The 26,030-nt window shown below is 45.6% G+C and overlaps 1 protein-coding gene across 2 annotated transcripts in view; it reads right to left on the bottom strand.

The window, feature by feature from the left end:
* Positions 1–26,030, bottom strand: part of mccc2 (methylcrotonyl-CoA carboxylase subunit 2) — a 221,402-nt gene that overhangs the window by 39,519 nt on the left and 155,853 nt on the right. For both annotated transcript variants that reach the window (XM_085989936.1, XM_085989927.1), the window contains 4 exons: positions 21,385–21,451; positions 18,306–18,462; positions 14,587–14,701; positions 9,763–9,848 (listed from right to left, as the gene is read on the bottom strand). In XM_085989936.1, the coding sequence (XP_085846062.1) occupies positions 9,763–9,848; positions 14,587–14,701; positions 18,306–18,462; positions 21,385–21,451 (425 nt within the window). The remainder of the gene's footprint in view (positions 1–9,762; positions 9,849–14,586; positions 14,702–18,305; positions 18,463–21,384; positions 21,452–26,030) is intronic.

Raw genomic sequence — 26,030 nt, 5'->3', positions numbered from 1 at the left:
TGCAGCAGTGACCCTTGATCACCCAGTTCCTGAAGAATCAGTGCCACTAATAATTAATTCAAAGAAAAATTAGCCAGAAAATGGAAGGATGGGTAGCAGAATGTTTTTTGTTTGAGAAACCAAGGTGAAGGGGCAAAATCCATTACACAGGACAGCAGCAAAATGGGTTAATAATGTAATGGCGTGAGGTGATGCCAACTTTGGGTTTTAAAAGCCTGAACATTGTAGGAGGATGGAGGAATGATGGAGGTAAGGCATTGCACAGTTGTGAGGTCTTGGGAAAGTATGAGTTAGAATAGGATTAATTCAATTACTGGGTGCGATTTTGATAGTGTCAACCAGTATAATTTGTAACTCTCTAACTGAAAATATTATCCAATTTGGACTGCATTTTTAAAAAGCATCTTCCATCATTTTTAGAACATAAGAACTAGGAGCAGGAGTAGGCCAATCGGCCCCTCGAGCCTGCTCCACCATTCAGTAAGATCATGGCTGATCTGATCCTAACCTCAAATCTACTATCACTCTACATCCCTCCCGAACCCATGTGATCTCCTGGGAGAGGCGAAAAACCAGATAAAAAACCCAATGGCCAATTTGGGAGAAAAAAAATCCAGGAAATTCCTCTCCGACCCATCTAGGCGATCGAAACTCGTCCAGGAGATCACTGTCCCTATATTTTCTACAGTACTTACCTTCTGTAAAAGGTGATCTCCACCCCAGCCAGAAACAGGAATAGAACCATCTCCTGAAATCTAACACATAATTAGAACACAAGAAGTAGGAGCAGAACCAGGCTACACGGCCCCTGGGCCCACTCCGTTACCCACAGGGCCATGACCGTTCCGAACATAGACTCATGTCCAATTTCCTGCCCGCTCCCCGTAACCCCTAATTCCCTTTACTTCTAACAAACTGTCTATTTCTGTTTTAAATTTATTTAATGATGTAGCTTCCACAACTTTCTGGGGCAGCAAATTCCACGGACCTACTACCCTCTGAGTGAAGAAGTTTCTCCTCATCTCAGTTTTGAAAGAGCAGCCCCTTATTCTAAGATTATGCCCCCTAGTTCTAGTTTCACCCATCATTGGGAACATCCTCACCACATCCACCCGATCAAGCCCCTTCACAATCTTATATGTTTCAGTAAGATCGCCTCTCATTCTTCTGAACTCCAATGAGTAGAGTCCCAATCTACTCAACCTCTCCTCATCCCCGGGATTAACCGAGTGAACCTTCTTTGTACTGACTCGAGAGCAAGTATGTCTTTTCTTAAGTATGGACACCAAAACTGTATGCAGTATTCCAGGTGCGGTCTCACCAATACCTTGTACAACTGCAACAATACCTCCCTGTTTTTATATTCTATCCCCCTAGCAATAAAATCCAACATTCCATTGGCCTTCTTGATCACTTGCTGCACCTGCATACTAACTTTTTGAGTTTTGTGCACCAGGACCCCCAGATCCCTTTGTACTACAGTACTTTCCAGTTTCTTGCCATTAAGATAATAACTTGCTCTATGATTTTTCCTGCCAAAGTGCATAACCTCACACTTTCCAGTATTGTATTCCATCTGCCAAATCTCTGCCCACTTACTTAGCCTGTCTATGTCCCTTTGCAGGTTTTTTATGTCCTCCTCACTCACTACTTTCCTTCCCATCTTTGTATCATCTGCAAACTTTGATATGTTACACTCAGTCCCCTCCTCCAAATCATTACAACAGATTGTAAAGAGTTGGGGACCCAGCACTGACCCCTGCGGAACACCACTAGTTACTGATTGCCAGTCTGAGAACGAACCATTTATCCCAACTCTCTGCTTTCTGTTAGATAGCCAACCCTCCACCCATGCCAGAATATTACCCCCAATCCCATGATTTTTTATCTTGAGCAATAATCTTTTGTGTGGCGCCTTGTCAAATGCCTTTTGGAAGTCTAAATACACTACGTCCACTGGTTCCCCTTTATCCACCCTGTATGTTACTTCCTCAAAGAACTCAAGCAAATTTGTCAAACATGACTTCCCCTTCATAAAACCATGCTGACTTTGTCCTATTAAATTATGTTTATCCAAATGTCCCGTTACTGTCTCCTTAATAATGGACTCTAAAATTTTACCAACCACAGATGTTAGGCTAACAGGTCTATAGTTTCCAGCCTTCTGCCTACTACCCTTTTTAAATAAGGGTGTTACATTAGCAGTTTTCCAATCTGACGGGACCTTTGCTGAGTCCAGGGAGTTTTGGAAAATTATTACCAATGCATCCACAATCCCTACCGCCACTTCCCTCAAGACCCTAGGATGTAAGCCATCAGGTCCAGGGGATTTATCCGTCTTGAGTCCCATTATTTTACCAAGTGCCACTTCCTTAGTGGTTTTAATCGTATTTAGCTCCTCCCCCCCAGAGCCCCCTGTTTGTCCAGTGTTGGGATATTCTTAGTGTCCTCTACCGTAAAGACTGATACAAAATAATTGTTCAGCGTTTTTGCCATCTCCATGTTTCCTGCTCTCCCTGTAACACGTGCCATCTGTATCTTACAGGTTTCCATCAATGTCTCTGCGAAATCAGTCAACAAAAACACAATAAAACCACATGTATGAACCTCACCTACATACGTACTACAAAACTTAACAGGTACAAACTACAATTTCATCTTGGTGTTCAGTAGACCGTTATAAACCACTTCAACTTCATCCTTGCAGTTTATGACATTTGCATCTCTCAATTAGATTTTCAACTTGTAATCACTGCATGCACCCATCACTCTACACATTTAGAATTATATTTAACAGGAGGTTTAATAGACAAATCAACTTCAAGCTGGACTGCATAGGCCTGGATACATAGATTTGATTATCTAAATTCTGTTCTACAAAGGACTGATGACACTGCTGTGACTAGACACTAAAGTCCATTAGGGATCTTAATTTTATTAGCTGGAGAGTTCAAAAAGTTACATGCATGAGCTTATGCTGATTTAGAAAACAAATTATTCTGGTGAAAATGTAAAACCGAAATGTAATGCAGCCAAACCAAACTGAAAAATTTTAATTTCTCTAGACTTTATCTAGTAATCCTAAATGGTACTCCAGCTAGGAAATGAAAGGAATGTAAGCTACTGATATACCTATCAATTCGTCCAATAAAAAGCGACGAGTTAGGAACGTAACTAAAGGTTTTTATTGACTAAATAACAGAGCCCACCCTCGTGGGTGATCGGGTCCAACAAGGAGGAATACCAGCCAGTCGACTACCTTTATACCTGGGCAGGTAGGTGGAGCCATGGGCAGAGTTGGAGGTGGTCAGCCCAGGTATAACAGCGCGACAAGAGGCGACCTCGTATCGTGATACAACAGTGATAACGGTGATAACAATACAACAGTGATAACTATAGTGTAACGATAAAAGTGGTTTACCACATTCACCCCTTGTTTAGATTTGAGTCCGGCGGGGTGAAGTGTACTACCAGTTCTGGTATGTCAGTCTGTCCGGAGGCCTCGTAAGCCTCTCCGATCGTCGCAGCGGCGGTGCTGCATTATCCGGTGTTAGTGCTGGTGTCTGCGTGGTCGGCGAAGGCTCGTGGGGTTCCGGCATGCCGTCTACCTGGGCTGGAATTGGGGGGGTGGTGGGGGGGGGTAAAGGTGGTGTCTCCGGAGTGCCCGAGGGTGCGAGGTCTCGTAAGGAGACAGTGTCCTCCCGCCCGTCTGGGTAAGCCACGTAGGCGTACTGGGGGTTGGCGTGCAGGAGGTTCACCCTTTCGACCAGGGGGTCTGTTTTATGGGCCCTCACGTGCTTTCGCAGCAAGACGGGCCCCGGAGAGGTCAGCCAGGTTGGTAGAGTGGTTCCCGTAGTCGACTTCCTGGGGAAAACAAACATTCGTTCATGGGGGGTGGCGTTAACGGCAGTGCAAAGTAGTGACCGGATGGAGTGCAGCGCTGTCGGGAGGACTTCCTGCCAGCGGGAGGTTGGGAGGCCCTTAGACTTTAAGGCTAAGAGGACGGCCTTCCATACCGTCGCGTTCTCTCTTTCCACCTGGCCGTTCCCTTGGGGGTTGTAGCTGGTGGTCCTACTTGCTGCAATACCTCTCGCTAGTAGGAACTGACGGAGTTCCTCGCTCATGAAAGAGGAGCCCCGGTCACTATGTATATAGTTTGGGAACCCGAACAAGGCGAAGAGGTCGTTCAGGCATTTAATGACCGTGGTACTGGTCATGTCTGGGCAGGGGAAGGCAAAGGGGAAACGGGAGTACTCATCAACAATGTTGAGGAAGTACACATTACGGTCAGAGGACGGGAGGGGCCCCTTAAAGTCGATGCTCAGGCGCTCGAAGGGGCGGGTGGCCTTGATCAGGCTTGCTCTGTCCGGCCTAAAGAAGTGCGGTTTGCACTCGGCGCAGGTCTGGCAGTTCCTGGTTATGGTCCTGACCTCCTCGATGGAGTAGGGCAGGTTGCGGGCCTTAATGAAGTGGTAAAGTCTGGTGACCCCGGGGTGGCAGAGGTCGTTGTGGAGGGTCTGAAGTCTATCACTTTGCGCGCTGGCGCATGTAATTCGTGACAGAGCATCGGGGGGTTCGTTCAGCTTACCTGGCCGGTACAAGATATCATAATCGTAGGTGGAGAGCTCGATTCTCCACCTCAAGATCTTGTCATTCTTGATTTTGCCCCTCAGCTTGTTATTAAACATAAAAGCGACCGAACGTTGGTCGGTAAGGAGGGTAAATCGTTTGCCTGCCAGGTAGTGCCTCCAGCGTCGTACCGCCTCCACAATCGCCTGGGCCTCCTTCTCGACCGACGAGTGTCGGATCTCAGGGCCCTGTAGGGTCCTTGAGAAGAAGGCCACCGGTCTCCCCTCCTGGTTAAGGGTGGCGGCTAGGGCGAAGTCGGATGCATCGCTCTCGACTTGGAAGGGGATGGACTCATCCACTGCGTGCATAGTGGCCTTGGCAATGTCTCCCTTAATGAGGGAGAAGGCTGCGCACGCTTCCTTCGTAAGGGGGAAGGATGTGGACTTCATGAGGGGTCTGGCTTTGTCCGCATAATTGGGCACCCATTGGGCATAGTAGGCGAAGAGCCCCAGGGTTCTCTTAAGTGCCTTAGGGCAGTGGGGGAGGGGTAGCTCCATGAGGGGGCGCATTCTTTCGGGGTCGGGGCCGATGAGTCCGTTCTCTACTACACAGCCAAGGATGGCAAGGCGCGAGGTGTTAAACACACATTTCTCCTTATTGTAGGTGAGGTTCAGCCGTTGGGCTGTACGGAGGAATTTCTCCAGATTCACGTCGTGGTCCTGCCGGTCGCGGCCGCAGATGGTGACGTTATCTAGGTAGGGGAATGTGGCCTGCAGTCCGTTCTGGTCAACCATCCGGTCCATCTCCCTTTGGAAGACCGAGACCCCGTTGGTGACACCGAAGGGGACCCTAAGGAAGTGGTATAGGCGCCCATTCGCCTCGAAGGCGGTGTACTGGCGGTCCTCGGGGTGGATAGGGAGTTGGTGGTAGGCCGACTTAAGGTCGCTGGTCGAGAATACGCAGTATTGTGCAATCTGATTGACCATGTCAGATATGCGGGGAAGGGGGTATGCGTCCAGCTGGGTGTATCTGTTTATGGTCTGGCTGTAGTCGATGACCAGGCGATTTTTATCGCCGGTCTTAACGACCACGACCTGGGCACGCCAGGGGCTGTTGCTCCCCTCGATGAAGCCCTCCTTCAGGAGACGCTGCACCTCGGAGCTAATGAAAGCTCTGTCCCCAGCGCTGTACCGCCTGCTCTTGGTAGCGACGGGTTTGCAGTCGGGGGTGAGGTTAGCGAACAGGGAAGGTGGCGGCACCTTGAGGGTGGATAGGCTGCAGGTGTTACGCGGTGGGCGGTTTAACCTTCGCTGGTTGTCGACTGTGAGTGGGGGGAGGGGTCCACCGTATGCTAGGGTTACACTTTGGAGGTGGGATTGGAAGTCCAGCCCTAGTAGGACGGCAGCGCAGAGCTGGGGGAGGACGAGGAGTTTAAAGTTTTTATACTCTGTACCCTTAACCGACAAGGTCACAGCACAGTAGCCGCTAATGTCCGTGGCGTGGGACCTCGATGCCATCGAGATTCGGTTGCGCGTTGGCAGGACAGGGAGGGAGTAGTGGCTCACCGTGTCTGGGTGGATGAAGCTCTCCGTGCTTCCGCTGTCGAACAGGCAGGTCGTGGCGTGGCCGTTTACTTTGATGTCCATCATCGACTTGGACAGGTGGTGTGGGCGGGCTTGATCCAGAGTGACGGAGGCTAGCGTGTAGGTAAGCGAGTCGTTGTCGTCTGCGGGCGAGGCGGTCGTCGGGTCCGGGGGCCCGGTGGCAGTCGGGCGTGGTGGGTAAAATGGCGTCTCCCACGAGGTAGGACAAAATGGCGGAGAAGATGGCTGCCCCCATAACTCACATGAGGCACTATTGGGGTCGGTTGCCTTGATCAAAGATGGCCGCCCCCATGACTCACGTGTGGGGATACTGGCCTCAGTTGCCTTGAAAGAAGATGGCCGCCCCCACAGTTCGCATGAGGCACTGCTGGCCTCTGAAGATCCGCTCCTGCAGGCCTTAGAGACGTGGCCTTTCTTCCTGCAGGTTGTGCAGGTAGAGTTCCTGGCTGGGCAGCGCGACCTCGGGTGCTTCTCCTGGCCGCAAAAGAAGCAGCCGGCGGCCCGATCGCGGGTGCCCGATGTCGGAGCCGGTACCGGGGGTGGCGGGCCCGGTCGGGTCCGGGACGCCGACGCTGAGGTAGGTCCCGGGGGCGGCGCTGCGAAGGGTATTGCGGTAGGGGTCGGGCCCGAGTCCCAGGGTCGCGAGCAGTACCTGGAAAACGCCTCCTGGTCCTGATGGGCCACCTCCAGGGAGAGAGCGAGGGCTTCAGCTTTGTCCAGGTCGAGGTCTTTAGCTTCAAGCAGTCTTTGCCGTGAGTAGTCGGACCGTAGGCCTTTCACAAAGGCATCGCGGATATTATCCTCCGTATTTTCAACAGCCGTCACCGCTTTAAAGTCACAGTTCCTGCCGAGTGCTCTTAGCGCCCGTAAAAATTCAGCTACAGACTCTCCTGGCTGTTGCGGGCGGGATCTTAGGAGGTGCCTGGTGTACATGTAATTTACCGGGCTGCGGTACTGCTGTTTCAGTAGGTTGATAGCGGCCTCGTACGTAGTCGTGTCCTGTATGAGTGCGTATACTCTCGGGCTCGCTTGGGCGTTCAGAAGTCTTAGTTTGGATCTCTGCGGGGCGCCGGATTCTTCCAGGTAGGATTCGAAGCAGTCCAGCCAGTGTTTGAAGTTGAGGGCTGTGTTTGCTGCCTGTGGGTTTAGATCCAGGTACGGTGGTTTGAGGGCTTGCAGCCAAGCCGGCTGGTGTGGCTGTGCTTCTGGGAGGGCTTCTGGCTGGCCAGTAGTAGACATCTTTAAAATTTAGTCAATAAAATTGATATACCTATCAATTCGTCCAATAAAAAGCGACGAGTTAGGAACGTAACTAAAGGTTTTTATTGACTAAATAACAGAGCCCACCCTCGTGGGTGATCGGGTCCAACAAGGAGGAATACCAGCCAGTCGACTACCTTTATACCTGGGCAGGTAGGTGGAGCCATGGGCGGAGTCGGAGGTGGTCAGCCCAGGTATAACAGCGCGACAAGAGGCGACCTCGTATCGTGATACAACAGTGATAACGGTGATAACAATACAAGTGATAACTATAGTGTAACGATAAAAGTGGTTTACCACAGCTACCTACTAGCAAATCAAACTTGACAGACATAAAGTCTGTCCTTGTTATCTGTATGTCTACATACACAATTAGGTAGGGAGAGGTGAAGAAATTTAATTAGTCAGTCCATCTGTGTTCCAAGTACAAATGAGCAAACAGCCAAGTAACATTGGCCCAGAAATTCCGAGCCCTACGGGTGTGTACGCGCTGTGTACTCACCCGTAGGGACATCGGAAATGCCGGTTTCAGGCATGCACTGCGCATGCGCTTGAAACCGGCATTTCCGATCTGTCAAGAAAGCTCTGGACAGATCCTCCGGCTGCCCTGGAGCAGGGCCTCTGCGGGCAGATAGTTCTGCTTTTTGGAGACCCTCCGCCCGCAGAAAACGCTTACAATTCTTGCGTCTAGTAAAAGCAGGCGTAAAGCCTGCTTTTACCAGGCTAAGAGTTGAAGTAAAAATAAATAAATTTTTCCACTGATTTATCATTTAAAAAATACTTTTAAAAAAGTAAGTTTATTTTTAGCCCCATTGAAAACTTTAATTATTTTTTTCAAAAATTAACTATTTTAAACAAAAATTTAAATTTATGTAATTTCAAGTCATTTTAAAAATGTGATTTAAAAAAAAAAATTATTTGAAGTTTTACTATGTTTTGGGGGTCTTCCTGTCAAATGTATGAAGGGAGATTCCCTTCTCTGATTGGCTCCCCATGGCCCACGTGATCCCAGGTATGCTGCAAACTACCTGCACCTCTGGGATACGTGGGCCCTGCGCACCGGCAGTTTGGAGAGGCCCAGCAGCGGAACTCTGCGCCTCCCGGGAGCCCTCAGGTAAGGGCACAGATTTTTCCAGATCGCAGCCCTCCACCCGCGGGGGGCCTGCGATCGGAATATCTGGGCCAATAACAAATGAAATTTTCAAGATTTAGCAGAAAGGACCTTGTTCTGCAATTTTGGGATAATCACGCTTTCATTACAGTCTACAAAGGAATTGGTGAAGGGAATAATGAATGGTCTGTGAGGCAGATTTCAGTTTTGTTTTCAAGCTGATCCATCCTATAGCAAAACTCATAAAATGCAATGTTAAGTGCACTGAGTTAAGAACTCAGGATCAACTATTCACAGACGACAGGTACCCAATATACTGCTTAAATTAAATGCCACTTTATCCTGAAACAACAAACCTTTAGCAATAACTTTTGACAGGATGCACTAGCCAATCTAAATCAACCAAATACCTTTGGTTGTAACAAATGACTTCCATTCTAGGTGCTGACAGAAGCTGACAATGCATCTTTGCTTGCTCTGTATTCAGCTACATGGAGCCATCAGAGAGGAGAACCACACCTATTAGTGAAGTCCTGAGCTCATTAGTGGATGTAACTATAAAATTGATTCATCTATTACACAGGGTAACTGCTATCTTGTCAGGCAGGTCAAAGCAAGCTGAAACTTCACACTTGTCTAAAGGCTTCACTATTTTATTGGTACTGTTTTTCTAATGAGCATGAGACTTTCAAGTTTAATTAATTATTTTCCTCTGATAAAGCAACACACCAGGCACAATAAAAGTGAAATTACAATAAAGAATTACGGTTGTATAATCAATCAGTTTTATACAGAACGCTCACAAGTACTGTATCAGTGATGATTCTAAAGTATGGTAATCATCAGTTATAACCAAAGATATTGTAAGCATCCGGGAAGGCGCCGAACACCTCGAGTCTCTTCGCCGGGAGCAAGCGGAAGCCAAGCGCAGGCAGCGCACGTCAACCCAAGCACCCCACCCAGCTGCCCCTTCAACCACCGTCTGCCCCACCTGTGACAGAGACTGTAGGTCCCACATTGGACTCATCAGTCACCTGACAACTCATTTTTAATGTGGAAGCAAGTCATCCTCGGTTCCGAGGGACTGCCTAAGAAGAGAAGAAAATTTAAATAAGCAACAACTGAATCATACTATCAATACAAGAATAGTTGGTGGAGCAATCTTATTTTATCTGGTACATTTAAAGCACACAGTACTGGTACTAGCTATTTTTGTACCTGGCACTAGAGTAGTAAGGGCTGCCTTCTTTTTCAAACCTCCTGATGATTGGATCCTTAAGAGCTGCTTCATCTTCTGCAGAGAACTATAGAAAAAATACAGAAACACTGAAACAAACTGCATATTATGGGGTGATGTTTACTGCAGCAGAGTGAAATATTAATGGTGTGGAGATGCCGGAGTTGGACTGGGGTGGACAAATGTAAGAAATCACACAACACCAGGTTATAGTCCAACAGCTTTATTTGAAATCACAAGCTTTCGGAGCGCTGCTCCTTCTTCAGGTGAAGCTCACCTGAAGAAGGAGCAGCGCTCCGAAAGCTTGTGATTTCAAATAAAGCTGTTGGACTATAACCTGGTGTTGTGTGATTTCTTACATTTGAAATATTAATGGCAGTTGTGGTTGTCTGATTTCTTATTTTCTTTAATTACATAATGTCCCAGTTAAATCCAAGTAAACAGCAATTCCTGACTTCAAGTTTACGTGACTAAGTATTCGAAAATCAACAACAACAACTTGTATTTATATAGCCCCTTTACCGTAGTAAAACATCCCAAGGTGCTTCACAGGAGAGTTATCAAACAAAATTTGACACCGAGCCACAGGCAGGTGACCAAAAGCTTGGCCAAAGAGTTTTAAGGAGAGTTTTAAAGGAGGAAAGAGAGGTAGAGATGCAGAGAGGTTTAGGGAGGGAATTCCAGAGCTTAGGGCATTGGCAGTTGAAGGTACGGTCACCAATGGTTGAGCGATTAAAATCAGGGATGCTCAAGAGGCCAGAATTAGAGGAGTGCAGATACCTTGGAGGGTTGTGGGGCTGGAAGAGATTACAAAGATAGGGAGGGGCGAAGCCATGGAGGGATTTGAAAACAAGGATGAGAATTTTTAAATTGAGGCGTTGCTTAAGTGGGAGCAAATGTAGGTTAGCGAGCACAGGGGTAATGGGTGAATGGGACATGATGCAAGTTAGGACATGGGCAGCAGAGTTTTGGATGACCTCAAGTTTATGTAGGGTAGAACGTGGGAGGCCAGCCAGGAATGCGTTGGAATAGTCAAGTTTAAAGGTAACAAAGGTATGAATGAGGGTTTCAGCAGCAGATGAGCTGAGGCAGGGGTGGAGTCGGGCGATGTTACGGAGGTGGAAATAGGTGATCTAAGTTATGGCGCGCATATGTGATCAGAAGCTCATTTCAGGGTCAAAAATGACACCGAGGTTGCGAACCGTCTGGTTCAGCCTCAGACAAGCTAGGGAGAGGGATGCAGTTGGTGGCTAGGGAACGGAGTTTGTGGCGGGGACAAAAGGCAATGGCTTCGGTCTTCCCAATATTTAGTTGGAGGAAATTTCTGCTCATCCAATACTGGATGTCGGACAAGCAGTCTGACAACTTAGAGACAGTGGACGGGTCGAGAGAAGTGGTGGTGAGGTAGAGCTGGGTGTTGTCAGCGTACATGTGGAAACTGACGCTGTGTTTTCGGATGATGTCGCCAAGGGGCAACATGTAGATGAGAAATAGGAGGGGGGAACCAAGGATAGATCCTTGGGTAACACAGAGATAACGATGTGGGAGCGGGAAGAGAAGCCATTGCAGGTGATTCCCTGGCTACGATTAGATAGATAAGAATGGAACTAGGCAAGTGCAGTCCCACCCAGCTGGACGACGGTGGAGAGGCGTTGGAGGAGGATGGTGTGGTCAACCCTGTCAAAGGCTGCAGACAGGTCAAGGAGGGACAGTTTACCTTTGTCACAGTCACATAGGATGACATTTGTGACTTTGCTAAGAGCTGTTTTAGTATTGTGGCAGGGGCGGAAACCTGATTGGAGGGATTCAAACACGGAAGGTGGGCACAGATTTGAGAGGCGGCAACACGTTCAAGGACTTTGGAGAAGGGAGGTTTCAGAGGGGCAGTAGTTTGCAAGGACGGAGGGGTCAAGGGTTTTTTTTTTTTTTTTTTTTTTTTTTTTTTTTTTTTGAGGAGAAGGGTGATGACAGCAGATTTGAAGGAGAGGGGGATAGTGCCTGAGGAGAGAGAACAATTAACACTATCAGCTAATGTGGGTGCCAGAAAAGGAAGTTGGGTGATCAGCAGTTTAGTGGGAGTAGGGTTGAGGGAGCAGGAAGTGGGTTTCATGGACAAGATGAGCTCGGAGAGGGCATAAGGGGAGATCGGAGAGAAACTGGAGGAAAATGTGAGTTCAGGGCTAGGGCAGGGGCGGAACCTTAGAGAAAGTTTGGCCCAGTGACCATGGGGAAGGGAGGAAAGTGGCAAAGGCAGCTGAATGGATGGTCTCAATCTTAGAGACAAAGGAGTCCATGAACTCCTCGCACTTGTCGTTGGAGGTAAGGGTGGAGGAGACAGGGGATAGGGGTTTAAGAAGACGGTTTGCAGTAGAGAAAAGAAGCCGGGGTTATCTTTGCATTCCAGAATGATTCTGGAACAGTGAGCAGTGTTGGAAGACGAGAGCAGGACCCGATAATGCTTTATGTAGTCCAGCCAGATCTGGCGGTGAATGGCTAAACCACTTGTCTGCCATATCCGTTCAAGTCTTCATCCCTTGGACTTAAGGGAGCAGAGATGAGGGCCATACCAGGGGGAACAGCCAGGGTGAGAGAGAGTGATGGTTTTAATAGGGACTAGGGTATCAAAGGTGGTGGGGAGGGTGTGGTTGAGCAGACTGGTAGCTGCAGGAATTTTGTGGTGAATGGAGGGCCAAAGGCTAGACAGGTGGGATTTTGAAAGTGCAGTTGTAAGTGAGTTGGGAGTTTTGCCAGGAGTGGACACAGAAGGAAGTAGGATTGGGACGGGGAAGGAGGATGTGGGTGGAGCGCAATACAAGGAAGTGATCAGAGATGGCCTTATCTGTGATTGACACGATGGGAGTAGCAAGGCCACGTGAGATGGCAAGGTCAAGGGGGTGGCCGTGAATATGGGTTGGGGAGTTTACATGGAGGGAGCGATTAAGGGAGGATAGGAGGCTAGTGAACTCAGAGGAGAGAGTATGATAAATTGAGATGGAGGTCGAAATCACCGAGGATGAGAAGTTGCCTGATGCAGAGGCTGAGGGAGGAAAGCAGTGAAGATATCTCGGTGAGAAAACTTTAATGGTAGTTGGGTGGGCGGTAGAGAGCGAGGATTTTAAATGAGAGGCGAGAGGGTTGGAACAAAAAATCTCTATCCTTCCACAAACATCTAAGCTAATCTCCATCACAACCTTTCTTGTCCTGCTCTAATGTATTGATACTGTACTGAAGTTTCCTTTCTTGTTTCTCCTAAGCTGCAAATATATAATTCTTCATGTTCTTCCTCCCCCTCTCTGCGTCTTCCTCTTATTAAAATGAAATGACATGAAGTGAAATCAAAACTCATCACACCATCACCCATCAGAAATCATTCAAAACTGTGAGACTCCCTCAGCCTTGAAAGGGGTGAGAGAAGTTACATGACCCCATGTTTACCTTTTAAAGGCTTAGAGATAAAATGCTGAAGGCAAGGCCATGAAAGTTATGGAGTTTCGCATTTTTGAGGTCTGGATGAGCTACAGTAAGAGACTGTTCAATGAATCTTGATTTCACTTCATCGGGATGAAAAGACACATACAACACAAAGTATGTTTTGGCACCTGTTCCATAAATGTCATCAGTATTTTGACGACCGTCAGCTTGGCTCAGCTGGTAGTACTCCAACCTCTGAGTCAGAGGTTTGTGGGTTTAAGCTGCAGGCTAACTTACACTAGACTGACCCTCAGTGCTGCATTGTCAGAGGTGCCGTCTTTTGGATGAGGTTTTAAACTGAGACCCCACCTGCCTCTCCAGGTGGATATAAATATTGCATGGCACTTATTCAAAGAAGAGCAAAGAGCTAACCTGGTATCCGGGCCAACACGCACCCCTCATGCAACACCGTCAAAAAACAGATTATCTGGTCATTCATCTTATTGTTGCTTCGGAGGTCTTGTACGTAAATTGGCTACCATATTTGTCTTCAAATACGTGACTTCAAAAGTAATTTAATGACTGAGAATGTGAAAGGTGCTATATAAATTTTATATCTAGTTTTATCTATTATATTGCTTCTTGTGATTGTGAATTGAATTGACTGGTTAATCACTCTAATTTTAAAACGAATGTGCATTTTCATTCAGTTTTAATGAGGATCACTGGAAGCGATGAAGTTACTTTTAAACTTCCTAACAATTCTTTTTTGCCAAGAGAGTTTTTGTCTCTCTCAAGCAGTGCCTGGACACTATTTAATGGCCCCAACCCAAGCATGTGGAAAGTGTGTTTCATTTGTTTCTCGGTTAAAGACAACTGGTATATGCACGAGGTACACTTTTCAAAACAGTTTGAGTACACATATTCACACAAATAATTAACACCAGTTCAGAAATCTCACTCAAGCAAGAATATAGGGCAGGAGATGAGAAGACAAATACGGTGATAGTACCAGGTGCATTTCCCAAAATAGGGCTGTCAGGACAGAGGAGATTGGTTATGAACTATATTAAAAACTGTTAGCAAATTATTGATTCTCAATTTGTGCAACTGAAAATTAGGGCAGTTACACTTGTTATACTTGCAGTTATACTTGTGAAACCAGTGCATAGATCTAGAAAACAAAATGTTTCTGCATGTATTAAGTTTATTTTCATGCTTCTCCCAAGCTCAGTAGGCTTTTTAGGGGGTGGATTCACCATGTGTAAAACAAACTGCATGTGGTTGTTACCACCATTTCTGTCTCCATTACTTAAACCTCAACCTCACCTGTCCCAGCTCTATTATACTAAATGCTACTACCTGAAGGGGCCCCACATTACATTTATACCCACCTCTTTTCCATCCCTTGCCCTTTGGTCCTTTGTAATTGTAGCTAAAACAGTAGCAGCTTGTTCACCCCCCATCACAGAGATGCGTGCATTGGGCCACATGTAGAGGAACCTTGGGCTGATAGAAAAAACAGAAAATCAAGTTTAATAACATTCATTAATAAATGCAGCAAAGAAATAATCCCCCCTCCCAAAAAAGCAATCTTAGATTTCAAAAGGTGAAATTTTGAAATTCCGAGGGAACTCGTCAGATAAAGAAACGGTCTATGCCCGCATGCAGCAAGACCTGGACAACATTCAGGCTTGAGCTGATAAGTGGCAAGTAACATTCGCACCACACAAGTGCCAGGCAATAACTAGCTCCAACAAGAGAGAGTCTAACCACTGCCCCTTGACATTCAACGGCGTTACCATCGCCGAATCCCCACCATCAACATCTTGGGGGTCACCATTGACCAGAAACTCAACTGGACCAGCCACATAAATACTGTTGCTACAAGAGCAAGTCAGAGGTTGGGCATTCTGCGGTGAATGTCTCACCTCCTGACTCCTCAAAGCCTTTCCACAATAGGCCAAACAATCAAATGTTTGACATCATTTACCTTTAACACATGACAAAAACGATAATAAACCAGCAAGAGTCAGAAAAAAAAGAAACATCACCCAAGTGACTCCCCTTGTGATTATAGGTGCTTAATCTTTCTCTTAAGCGTGCTTCTACGTGGTGCTTCCCCTGTGGCTTCAGCAGATGTAGAGAAACCTTGCTGACTAGGATGCTGCGCCTGCTTAGACGCCTTTGGCGGGCATCATCTGGGTTTGGGAGCCTGGGAGGGCTCTTCAACAGTCTGTTCTTCCTGCGGCTATGCAGGGGCTGAAACGGCCATCTCAGTTGCCTCTGCAAAGTGGGTCTCTGACCGAGGGCTCTGCAGTGACATGGTCATGTGAGCGCTTTGAGAGGAGCCCACACTTCCTTCTGTCCTGCCAACAACATCCTCTCATGGATCAGCCGCACCTCAGTGCTGGCAAGTGGCTGGAGAGCACCTTGCTGCACTTCAGGGGGACCATGAGCACCCGTATCTGCACTGGCAGTCCACCTCAAAAGGAAGACTGGTCTCTCGGCTCAATAGCTGCCCATCGCTCCTCCAGAGATGACAATCTGACTCTGGCAACTTACTTCCTCCATGGCCGTAGCCATCCTATCCACTGAGGTAGCCAGCCTTTCCACAGAGGTTGCCATCCTATCCATGGTGGTGCGTTTATGTGCCATTGCCTCCACCACAGCAGTGCTGATTTTAGAGATGGACTCCTCCATTCTCTCCACACTCGCACTAACCCTGGAGGCAAACTCTTCCAGAGACACCTGCATTTGTTCCTGTATTTCACGAACCGCTCTTTTTCTAGATGGCCCCAGAGGCACAGCATCTGCATGGAGCTCAGCAGAGCTAGGAGAGTCCTGCGACCTCCACCGAGGGCTCGCCACTGCTGTCGCTGTCTCCACCATCTGCTGATGCTCACTTGTACGTTGTGATAGACCAGGTGGCAACACTACTCTAACTCACGATGGCCCCACCGAGGTGTGCGTTGCTGCGCTGGTGCTAGGTGCGCCGAGTCCTGGTGACGCTGCTCCCTCAGAGGCTTCAGGTTCCTGAGGATTTGTCCAGGTCTTCGTCCTGGATCGTGGGGAGGGGGGCGCTCGCTGGTCCTGTGTGAGAGTAAAGGCATGATTTAGACATTTGATGTAGCAGACACATCCTTTTGAGCAGATGATACAACGCGATTCTCTATGAACATCATATGCCATTGCAGTCAATCATTAAATGTCAATGATAGGGATGAAACTCTATTATGTCACCAGCTTCCTCTAATGTGCCCATCTCTCCATCGCTCACTTCCAGATCCTCGCCACCTCCAACATTCTAGTTTGCTGCCTCCTCCGCACTGGTCAATGTTGCAAGGGTAGGTGTTTCCTCCTCCAGTCATTGCTCTCTCCCTCTTATTGTGGGCTATCTTTTCCTGCAAGGAGGGACACAAGCGGTGTTTCAGCCAGTGATGGAGTGAGGGTCAATAATCCCTACCATAGAAGTTTTGAGGTAGACGAAGATGGGGTAAGGTGCCAAGAGGAAGGTAGCTCCCTGTGCGTTGTTAGTTGTTGTCACTGCATGACAGTGAGAGCGAGTCTAAGGGGTGCATAGGCAGGATGCTGAAGTGATTCAGTACAGAGACAGAGATGGATAGGAAAGGGTGCACGGGAAGTAAGAGTAAGGTGGGATGTGAAGGAGGAGGCTTACAATGCAGAGTGCTGGTGATGAGAAGAGAAGGGAAGCAGAGTGAAGGCAAGTGAGAAGGGATACTCACTTTTGATGTTCGCACAAGATCATTAAACCTTTTGCGGCACTGGATCCATGAGTGTGCATAAATGGACCTTGCGCTCACCTCCTGAGCAATGTGCAGCCAGGCTGCCCTGGTCTGCTGAGGAGGCTTCCTCTGGCTATCAGGAGAGAAGAGAATCTCCCTGCGCCCTCTGACAGCATCCACAAGAACTTGGAGGGACTCATCATTAAAACGAGGAGCTGCCTTGCCTCTGGAAGAAGTCACAGCGTTTTAATCAAGTCCAAGAAACCACAATAGAAAGGCTTAGGTTGGATGGCAGCTTTAATGAGGCAGCTATTATGACGTCATCAGAGACGGCCAGCTGACCCAATCCCACTCATTGGACCGGCCAGCGCGCCTCATTCAAATTAACAAGCTCGTTGAATAAAAATCAGACATCTGTAGCTGATCCCGCCGGAAGCGGCTCCTGAACCCGCCCACCACGCAATCCGACTCCAACCCGCCTCGGGAATTAAAATCGAGCCCAAAGTGTCTGTTCCATAAAATAAAAATCTCTCTTTGGTGGTCTTATATCAGTTTTTTTTTCCTTTCAAGTGTCTATTGAATGTTAACCAATACTAATTGGAGGTTGGACCAATTTAGTTATTTGGTAAAATCAAATAAATTAGATTGTCTGCAGTTGTGGAGTTTTAGTTCTATTTTTCTCTCTCATCTTTTTGGATCTTCCATTGATGAAATGTTATAGCTACATCAATTAATACAATCAATCACATCCACGACTTCAATCTTCATTATAATTAATCATAATGGTTACAGGATTCTGTACCAAATTAATGATATTACCATGAAGTCCCTGATGACTAATGATTTAAACACATACTGCTCCTCTCTGAAATAGACATCCTGTGAGCAGCATCACAGCCTCTATAACATGCATGATCTTATCTATAAGGGTTCATCTGACTGTTATCCACGCACTGCTGCCTGCTTTCCCTCACTTATTCTCTGTCTCTATCACTTGATTTGTTTAGTCACCCTCAGTTTTCTTTCGTGATCTCCCTCTCTCACATACCCAATCTTTTTTCACAGCTCGTCTTCCCTCTAGCAGTCACTTTGCACACATTTATTTTTTGCAATTAAGTTAATTGACAAAGAGATTATATTTGGCCAATTATGGATGTTCTAAATGGGGGAGTGAGTAAATCTTTAAAACATTGCTCCTCTAATTCAATGGTATACTGTTCAACTGGGTACAGAGAAAATCTCCTCTGAAAAGCCATGTCCTTCTTTCTTTTTGCACAATGCAGCCCATCCTAATACTGAACTTTAAGGGAACAAAATTCTATCTGGAACAGACATTGTATGGATAGACAAGTAATCCAGCTACTTGCCTATATGCTCTTCCGCACATTCCATAGTTTCCAGCACCATAGGAACCACCAACAATTACAGTAATTTTGGGAACATTTGCACATGCAACTGCAGTCACCATTTTGGCTCCATCTTTAGCTATTCCACCAGCTTCATATTCTCTTCCAACCATGAAACCTTAAAAGTTAGAAAACAATAATTAATTAGACCACATTTAAGCTTCAGCTTTCAAACTATAAATCTATAAAACATTCCAATGTAGTTGAAGGAGAATATGACTCTCGATAAAGGACAGGTACAGAGATGTCTGCCAATTCCTTGCTGGCATCTGATTATTTTACTTTGCAGTCTGTCTTTTGTAATTATCTTCATTTACAAGGCTCCTCCATTAGGGCTCAGTCAACATGCATTTTACTATGGAGTGGATAGGATGCGGTGACACCAGTCAGGTGAATGCCTCTGTTAAAATGGCAGAAAAAGGATTTTAACATGCATTAAGTACTCATACAATAACATTGCTGAAAGTGAAAGAATTATTTCAGATTTTTATTTAGGCTGCAGAGCACTGCAACAGTATTAGGTGCATCAGCAGCTGTTAATATAACAACACAAGAGTGGCAGCAGATAACATGAATGGATCTGGATTTGCAGAAGACAGACACAGTTTTCAGTAAATATCAAGGCAGTGACTATGGGGCTTTATTGAAGTCATGTGATCAATGGCAGAGACTGCTGGAAAGAAACACACACACAGGGCTGGATTTTTCTAACCATGGCAGGTCTGTGGCGGGCGACGTCCGTGGCGTGTGGGGACCTCGCATCTGTCTCAATCCCGGCCTCCAACAAGATTTTACATTAATAGGGCTTCCTAAGCCCGCCCTGCGAGGTTCCCAGCCAATTAATAGGAAGCGAGTCTGATGATGTCATTTGATGACGTGTCATCAGCCGGTTTCCTTGAAGTGGCCACGTCCAAATTGATTTTGACAGTTCTGCTGTCAGTGTTCTACAACACTGAGGTACTGCAAACACTGACAAGCACTGCACAAAGGTGCCCGGCTGCACCCAGGCTCTCTCCCATGACTCCCACCATATGTTTATGGAGGGAGTCACAGTACGCAGGGAGGTTCCCTTCTCTTCCAATGGGCAGAAGACACTTCCCCAGGAGACCAACGCAGCCTGGTTGCACATTACACAGGAGGGCACAAGCAGGGATGTCGTCAGGAGAACCAGGCTGCCGTGGTGCAAACCTTTCAATGATCTCAGTAGATCACGAAATGTTACTGCCAAGCCACACTTAACCTCATCCTGCTGCGCCACTCATTACATCCCCATCACTCTGCCTTCCCAACCCTACTCCTGCACATCTTTACGCACAGTAACTTACCTTGCACCTCCATCCATCCCTCTCTATCTACATTATCACTTCCCCATCTCAGTAGCCACCCCTCACACTTGCCCTCATCCTACTGCAAGCATACCAATTGACAACACACAAGAGTAGGCACTTGGGCGGTTTAGCCAATGTTCATGTGAAATTTCTGGTAATGTGCTGTCAAACATTGACATCTTTATTTTCAAAACTGTGTGTTCTGGACAGATTTATGCGCACCTTTGGAAGTGGCTTAATGAGTTGCAGTGAATGGTGAGACATAACGTCCCCAGCTCCTCCCACCCCCAATGGTGATGAGTGTGAAAGGAATGCCGTGGACATTGTAGGGATGCTTTATGGTGCTGGTGTGGGGTGGTGCCAACCTGGTGCATCATGTGGCAGCCAGGTGTACAGTGTTAGGTGAAACAAATCTGGACATGGTAAGGCCATTGCTGGCGTCCCGGGCAACAATGTGCACGGGTAATGATGCCCTGTGTCCAGTGCAGCATCAGTTGATTGTGGAGAAGGTTGGTGTGGATGTTGGTGCTGCTGGTGTGCCCGGTGATGCTGGTGTTGCGGCTGATTGTGTTGGAAGTCTGAGGACCAAGGTGAGATTTTTTCAAGGGCACCGAGGCTGATGGAATAGATGACAAGTGAGGTTGAGATGACAGAAGTAATCTGTCAGTGTTGAGATAGGTTGTTCCAAGGAGGTGACAGTGGCTAGAGATTACTCCAAACACTTCAAAAGTGCATAAAGCTCAAAAATGGGTTCCAAATCATTAATGTTCCAGTTTCTAAGATTGGGAAGTGAACAGCTGTGAAATGGTAGGTTTTTATACCACTTTTGCAGCTTTCACCTATTCACAGCAATCCACAATCATTGAGAACCCAACATACTTAGCTGACGTGATATCCGCTCTCTGGGAACCTCATTGAAAACCTTGTAAAATGGTAAGTACATGGGAAAATAGTTCTGAACTACCTTTTAATAAGCTTTAAACTATCTAAATTGGCTGACCCGCCGCTTGGTGTCGGGTCTGTTCAGGGATGACAGACCCGACACGGGGGAAACTGACAAGGAGGTGGGTTTACAGCGGGATACGACCCGCTGTCAATCTTTGTGATTTTGACAGCAGACCCGCCTCCAAACCCGCACTCTGAGCGCCAGCAAAATTCAGCCCACAATGTGGAAATGGAACTGACAGAAAACCCTCTCTGCAAACAAGAGCTAGTTTATCTCATTTTTAAACCTTCATACACAAGCACAAATACAAAGGTTCAAAGTGACGGTAAAAGGGTCATTTTGCCTGGGAATAAACTAAATGCTACTACCTCAGTTATTTCTCACTGAGCCAAAGGACAAATTGGTTAAAAAACTATCAATTTTGAGATATGTCTACAGGTCGTAAGTTACGATTTAAACATTTAATGGGAGGTGCAAAGGATGCTGAGAAATATACTTTAAAAAAATGGGCCCCTTATAAAAATATAAAAGGAAATTGATTAAAAATAGTATAAAACTGCAAAGACGTAGGAGGGTTTTGTAGTCTATGGGATGCATCCTTCTAGGCTCTTTTTAGCTTTGTGTCTGTATCTTTGGTGGTACCATGTCCATCAGGTATGGATAGGCACAGAGTTCACAGTGGCCTTAACTGAATTAACAGATATTACTCTTATTCTGATATGCCGCAGCCAAAAAATGGGCTAGAAACGCTCCTTTTCTTTCTCACCTGTGATGTTCTGTAGAAAAATGAGGGGGATGTTCCGCTGACAGCACAGCTCGATAAAATGGGTTCCCTGTAATTAAATAGTAAAGTATTTTGGTTTGGAGAGTCGTAAGCAAGATAATGGGTTTCTACATACTCCTGATCATAAGAAAATATCTTACAATATAAAAAAGGAATCCTGATGTCAGATAAGTTCACGCTTCATTTTATTACTGTCAGGGGGGAAAAAGAGCGCAAGCATCTATTAGAACTGAGGTTCAGCCTTTGGCCTACCAATTGAGAGTATCCGGTGTTCGAGCCACTGGGCCTCCCACAGCTCTTCAGTATGTTAACATGTTAAAAACAGCTAGGTTTTTTTCCTGTTAACTTGCTATGTTTATTTTTGACCTATCTTTAGCATGTTCTTCAGATCTAACACTATTACCCATTGTTTTAGGTTTTTAAATCACACTAGAGGCACGTCTTCATAAGATGTGTTTTGGAGAACTACTGTAAAAAGGCCAAAGCACTGGCTGAAAGCCAAGCAAAATTACATAGTATTTACAACACGGAAACAGGCCATTCGGCCCAACAGGTCCATGCCAGTGTTTATGCTCCACACGAGCCCCCTTCCACCCCTCTTCATCTACCTCCATTAACACATCCTTCTATTCCTTTCTCCCTCATATGCTTATCTAACTTCCCCTTAAATGCATTTATGCTTGTCGCCTCAACTACTCTTTGTGGTAGTGAATTCCACATTCTAACTACTCTCTCGGTAAAGACATTTCTCTTGAATTCCCTATTGGATTTATTAGTGACTACCTTATATTTATGGCCCCTCGTTCTGGTCTCCCCCACATGTGGAAACATCTTCTCTACGTCTACCCTATCAAATCAGTTCATAATCTTAAAGATCTCTATTAGTTCACCCCTCAGTCTTCTCTTTTCTAGAGAAGAGCTCAGCATCTTCAATCTTTCCTGATAGATATAACCGCTCAGTTCAGATATCATTTTAGTAAATCTTTTTTGCACCTGCCACAGTGCCTCTATATTCTTTTTATAATAATGGACACCAGAACTGTTCACAGTACTCCGAGTGTGGTCTAACCATAGTTCTGTACGAGCTTATGTAGATAACTTCTCTGCTTTTCAATTCTATCCCTCTAGAAATGAACCCCAGTGATATGGTTGCTTTTTTGGCTCATTACATTGCTACTTTCAATGATTTATGTATCTGTAACCCCAGATCCCTTTGCTCCTCTACTCCATTTAGACACTTATTTTCCAAGGAGTATGTGGCCTCCTTATTCTCCCTGCCAAAATGTGCCACCTCACACTTATCTATATTGAAGTTAATTTGCTAATTACACGCCCATTCTACAAGTTTATTAATGTCTTCCTGTATTTTGTTGCAGTCCTCCTCTGTGTTAAGTACACCCCTAATTTGGTGTCGTCCGCAAAATTTGAAATTGCACTTCCGATTCCCGAGTCCAAATCACTTATGTAAATGGTGAACAACAGTGGTCCCAGCATTGATCCCTGTGGGACACCACTTCCCACCTTTTGCAGTCTGAGTAACTACCTTTAACCCCTACTCTCTGTTTTCTGTTTTGTAGCTAGCTTGCTATCCATTCTGCTACTTGCCCTCTGACTCCACATGTTCTGACCTTAGTCATGAGTCTACCAGTGGCACCTTATCGAAGGCCTTTTGAAAAGAGTCCTCAGATAACTGTTTGTGGAGGAAACAATTTCAAGATTTATTGGAACAAAGACATGCTTTCTCTGACATTCTGAATTGCATAAATATCTGTTTAGGCTCTAAACGATTCATTCTACACTGTATGCTATTTTGTATTATTATTATTGCTGAGGATAGTTGATCCTTCCATCTTTGTTCAAATTTAATGGAAGTGCAATCTTCCTTTTCAATGAATCGCTCACATTTACTCAGGCAAAAGTGGCAATTTCCATATGACTGACTAATACAGTAGAACCTACAAAAGACAAACTGTGGTAGCTGTTGAACAATTTTATCTTTACTTAAGGTCAGTACTCAAGATACTTAAAAGCATCAGCAGCAATAACCTTCTGTGAAATATTATGATCAAATTTAGTTTAAATTGAACTGCTTCATGTCGGGCTCTGAATCTCCTTTGAGTCAATTCCCTTGATGCTGTCAATAATCCTCTGTGTCAAAAAAAAAAATCGCAAAAAGTCAACAGAAAGATGGAAAATTAATAAAAGGATGTCAATTATTTGTAATTTTTTGATAAGTGTTGTTACCTATTTTTTAATATACGGAGTTTAGATTGAAAGCCTGTGTTGGCTTTAGGGTTTTACACATCCTAATCTCCTCAGAGGGACCAGCAGAAGAGATTTAAATCACTGACTACTGCAGCAGTATAGGATAATAAAGTCTTTCAAATTGCCTGAAAGGGAGGTGGAAGCAGATTCAACAGTAACTTTCAAAAGGGAATTGTATTTTGTCAGCATTTTCTGTTTTAATTCAGCGCTGTTGCATTTGTAGCTTATTTTCCTGTTTCTCCCATTACAGGAAACTTCGCGATATCCGGCACCGACGGGACCGGCGTGGTGCCGATCTATGAAAACTTCCGGACAGACCAGCGCTAATGTTGAAGGATACGGAGGTTTTCATCTCCGTATCTGACAACAAACACTGTTGCTTAGCAACAGCTTGTAAACAGTCGGCCCGTACCTTGGAAGCGTCTCTGTAGCTTAGCAACAGCTTCAGAGAGGCTTTCCAGAGACTGACTGCTTAAAAAAATGCTAGAAGAAAAAAAAAGGCTGCTGATTTCTGCCGTTAGATCGAGGTTTCCGGACATACAACCTCCGGATAAACCAAAGTTTCCTGTACCCACATTTTCTTGCCTTTTTGTTTATGTGAGCTTCTCTCGTGCATTTTTAAACATTCTTCTTTTTATGTCTTTGCATAACCTCACCGATGTTCTTTTGTGTTCTCCATTAAACAGTTTACAGGTCATAAAATTCCTCTCCGATTGGAATAGGTGTTGCTCCTCTTCACTTCCCCCACCCCCCTTACTAAACCTTATGCCTTCGGTTCTGATGAAGGGTAAACACCTGAAATGTTAACTTGTCTTTTCTCTTTACAAATCCTATCTGACCTGCTGTGTACTTCCAGTATTTTCTGCTTTTATTTCAGCATTTTTATTTACTTTCTTAATGCTTTTCTTTTAAACCTGTTCACTCATTTTAAGGATTTATGTATTTACTCCACTGCATTAAGAAATTAAATATTCAAGGTATATTACCATTTATTGTTCTTGTTCTTAAAATGCATTATTTCACATTTCCTTATCTGCTATTTTAACACTAATTGATTGAAATAGTCAATGGTAAATGCAAAACTATTCATACCAGTACATAAATCATAACTGAGCTGCCAACCTTTGAGCCATATAATAATGAAATATATGTCAAGTATTATACAAGAGAAGTGTTCACCGGAAGGTCAAAATCTTTCTGGGCTACTTATTTAAATGTTCAATGAATAGTCTGTTCAGCAGAAATTCACACTGGTGCATTTCAAATCCATTGGCCGGAATTTTGCCTACCTCGGCAGGTCTGGTGCGCGTGGTTGGCATGACGGGTCGCGACCCCGCTGCTGGCTCCATCCCACTGCTGAAAATGACTTTCCCTTAATAGGGCCTATTAAGCCCGCCCAGCGCGTTACCCGGCTCAATTAAATAGAGCGGGTCTGATGACATCATTCACGATGCGTTTTCAGCCAGGATCTTGAAAGGGACCATGGCCACATTAGGTTCGACATTTAATCTAACATAGAGCTGTCAGGCACTACAGCATTGGAGTGCTGCAAACACTGACAATGACTGCACAGAGGCAGAGGGAGTCAGAGCACGCAGGGGGGGCCTCTTCCCTTCCAATGGGTGGAAGAGAGCTCCTCAGGAGACCAAAACAGCCTGGTTGCTGATTGCAGAGGAGGTCACAAGCAGGGATGTGTTCAGGAGGACCTGGGTGCAGTGCCGCAAACGTTTCAATTCTCTCATAAGATCAGGAAACGTTAGTACAAAGCCACACTCTACTTCATTCTGCTGTGCCTCTCATCACAACCCCATCACCCTGCCTTCCCTACCCTACTCCAGCACATCCTTACTCACACCAACATACCTTGCACCTCCACCCATCTCTCTCTCTCTATCGACATTATCACATCACATTATGTAAAGTTTCTGTTAATGTAGTGTCAAACATAAAAATCTTTATTTTCAACACTTTCTGGTCGAGGACAGATTTGTGTGCACCTTTGGAAGTGGCTTAGTGAGTTGCAGTGAATGGTGAGACAGGGTCTCATCAAATAATAATTTCTTTTTAAAAAAAGGTGACTGACTGACGCACGATAATGACAAATTTAATGAAGACATCCATCATCAGCAGCAATCGAAGGTCAATATCAGTTTTCAACCTTAAACCAAGGTAATTTTTCACAAGATGAAATGTATTGACTTTCTGACTTGTCTGAGCCTCTAGTTAAAGCCTGCTGATGTCACCTAGATTTAATCAGTTGTGACACTTGTAGTCACTGAGCATTTGGACATTTCAATCTGAAGTTGACTAGTGTGAGCAAACATTTCAGAATTCTGTTAGTTCGCAACTTGCCTCTAGTAATA

Source organism: Somniosus microcephalus, chromosome 1 (assembly GCF_052327205.1).
Source record: "Somniosus microcephalus isolate GS21.2 chromosome 1, FLI_Smic_1.0, whole genome shotgun sequence".
NCBI lineage: Eukaryota > Metazoa > Chordata > Chondrichthyes > Squaliformes > Somniosidae > Somniosus > Somniosus microcephalus.
Note: the sequence above shows the minus strand (reverse complement) of the source record. Positions and strands in the feature narration are given on the sequence as shown.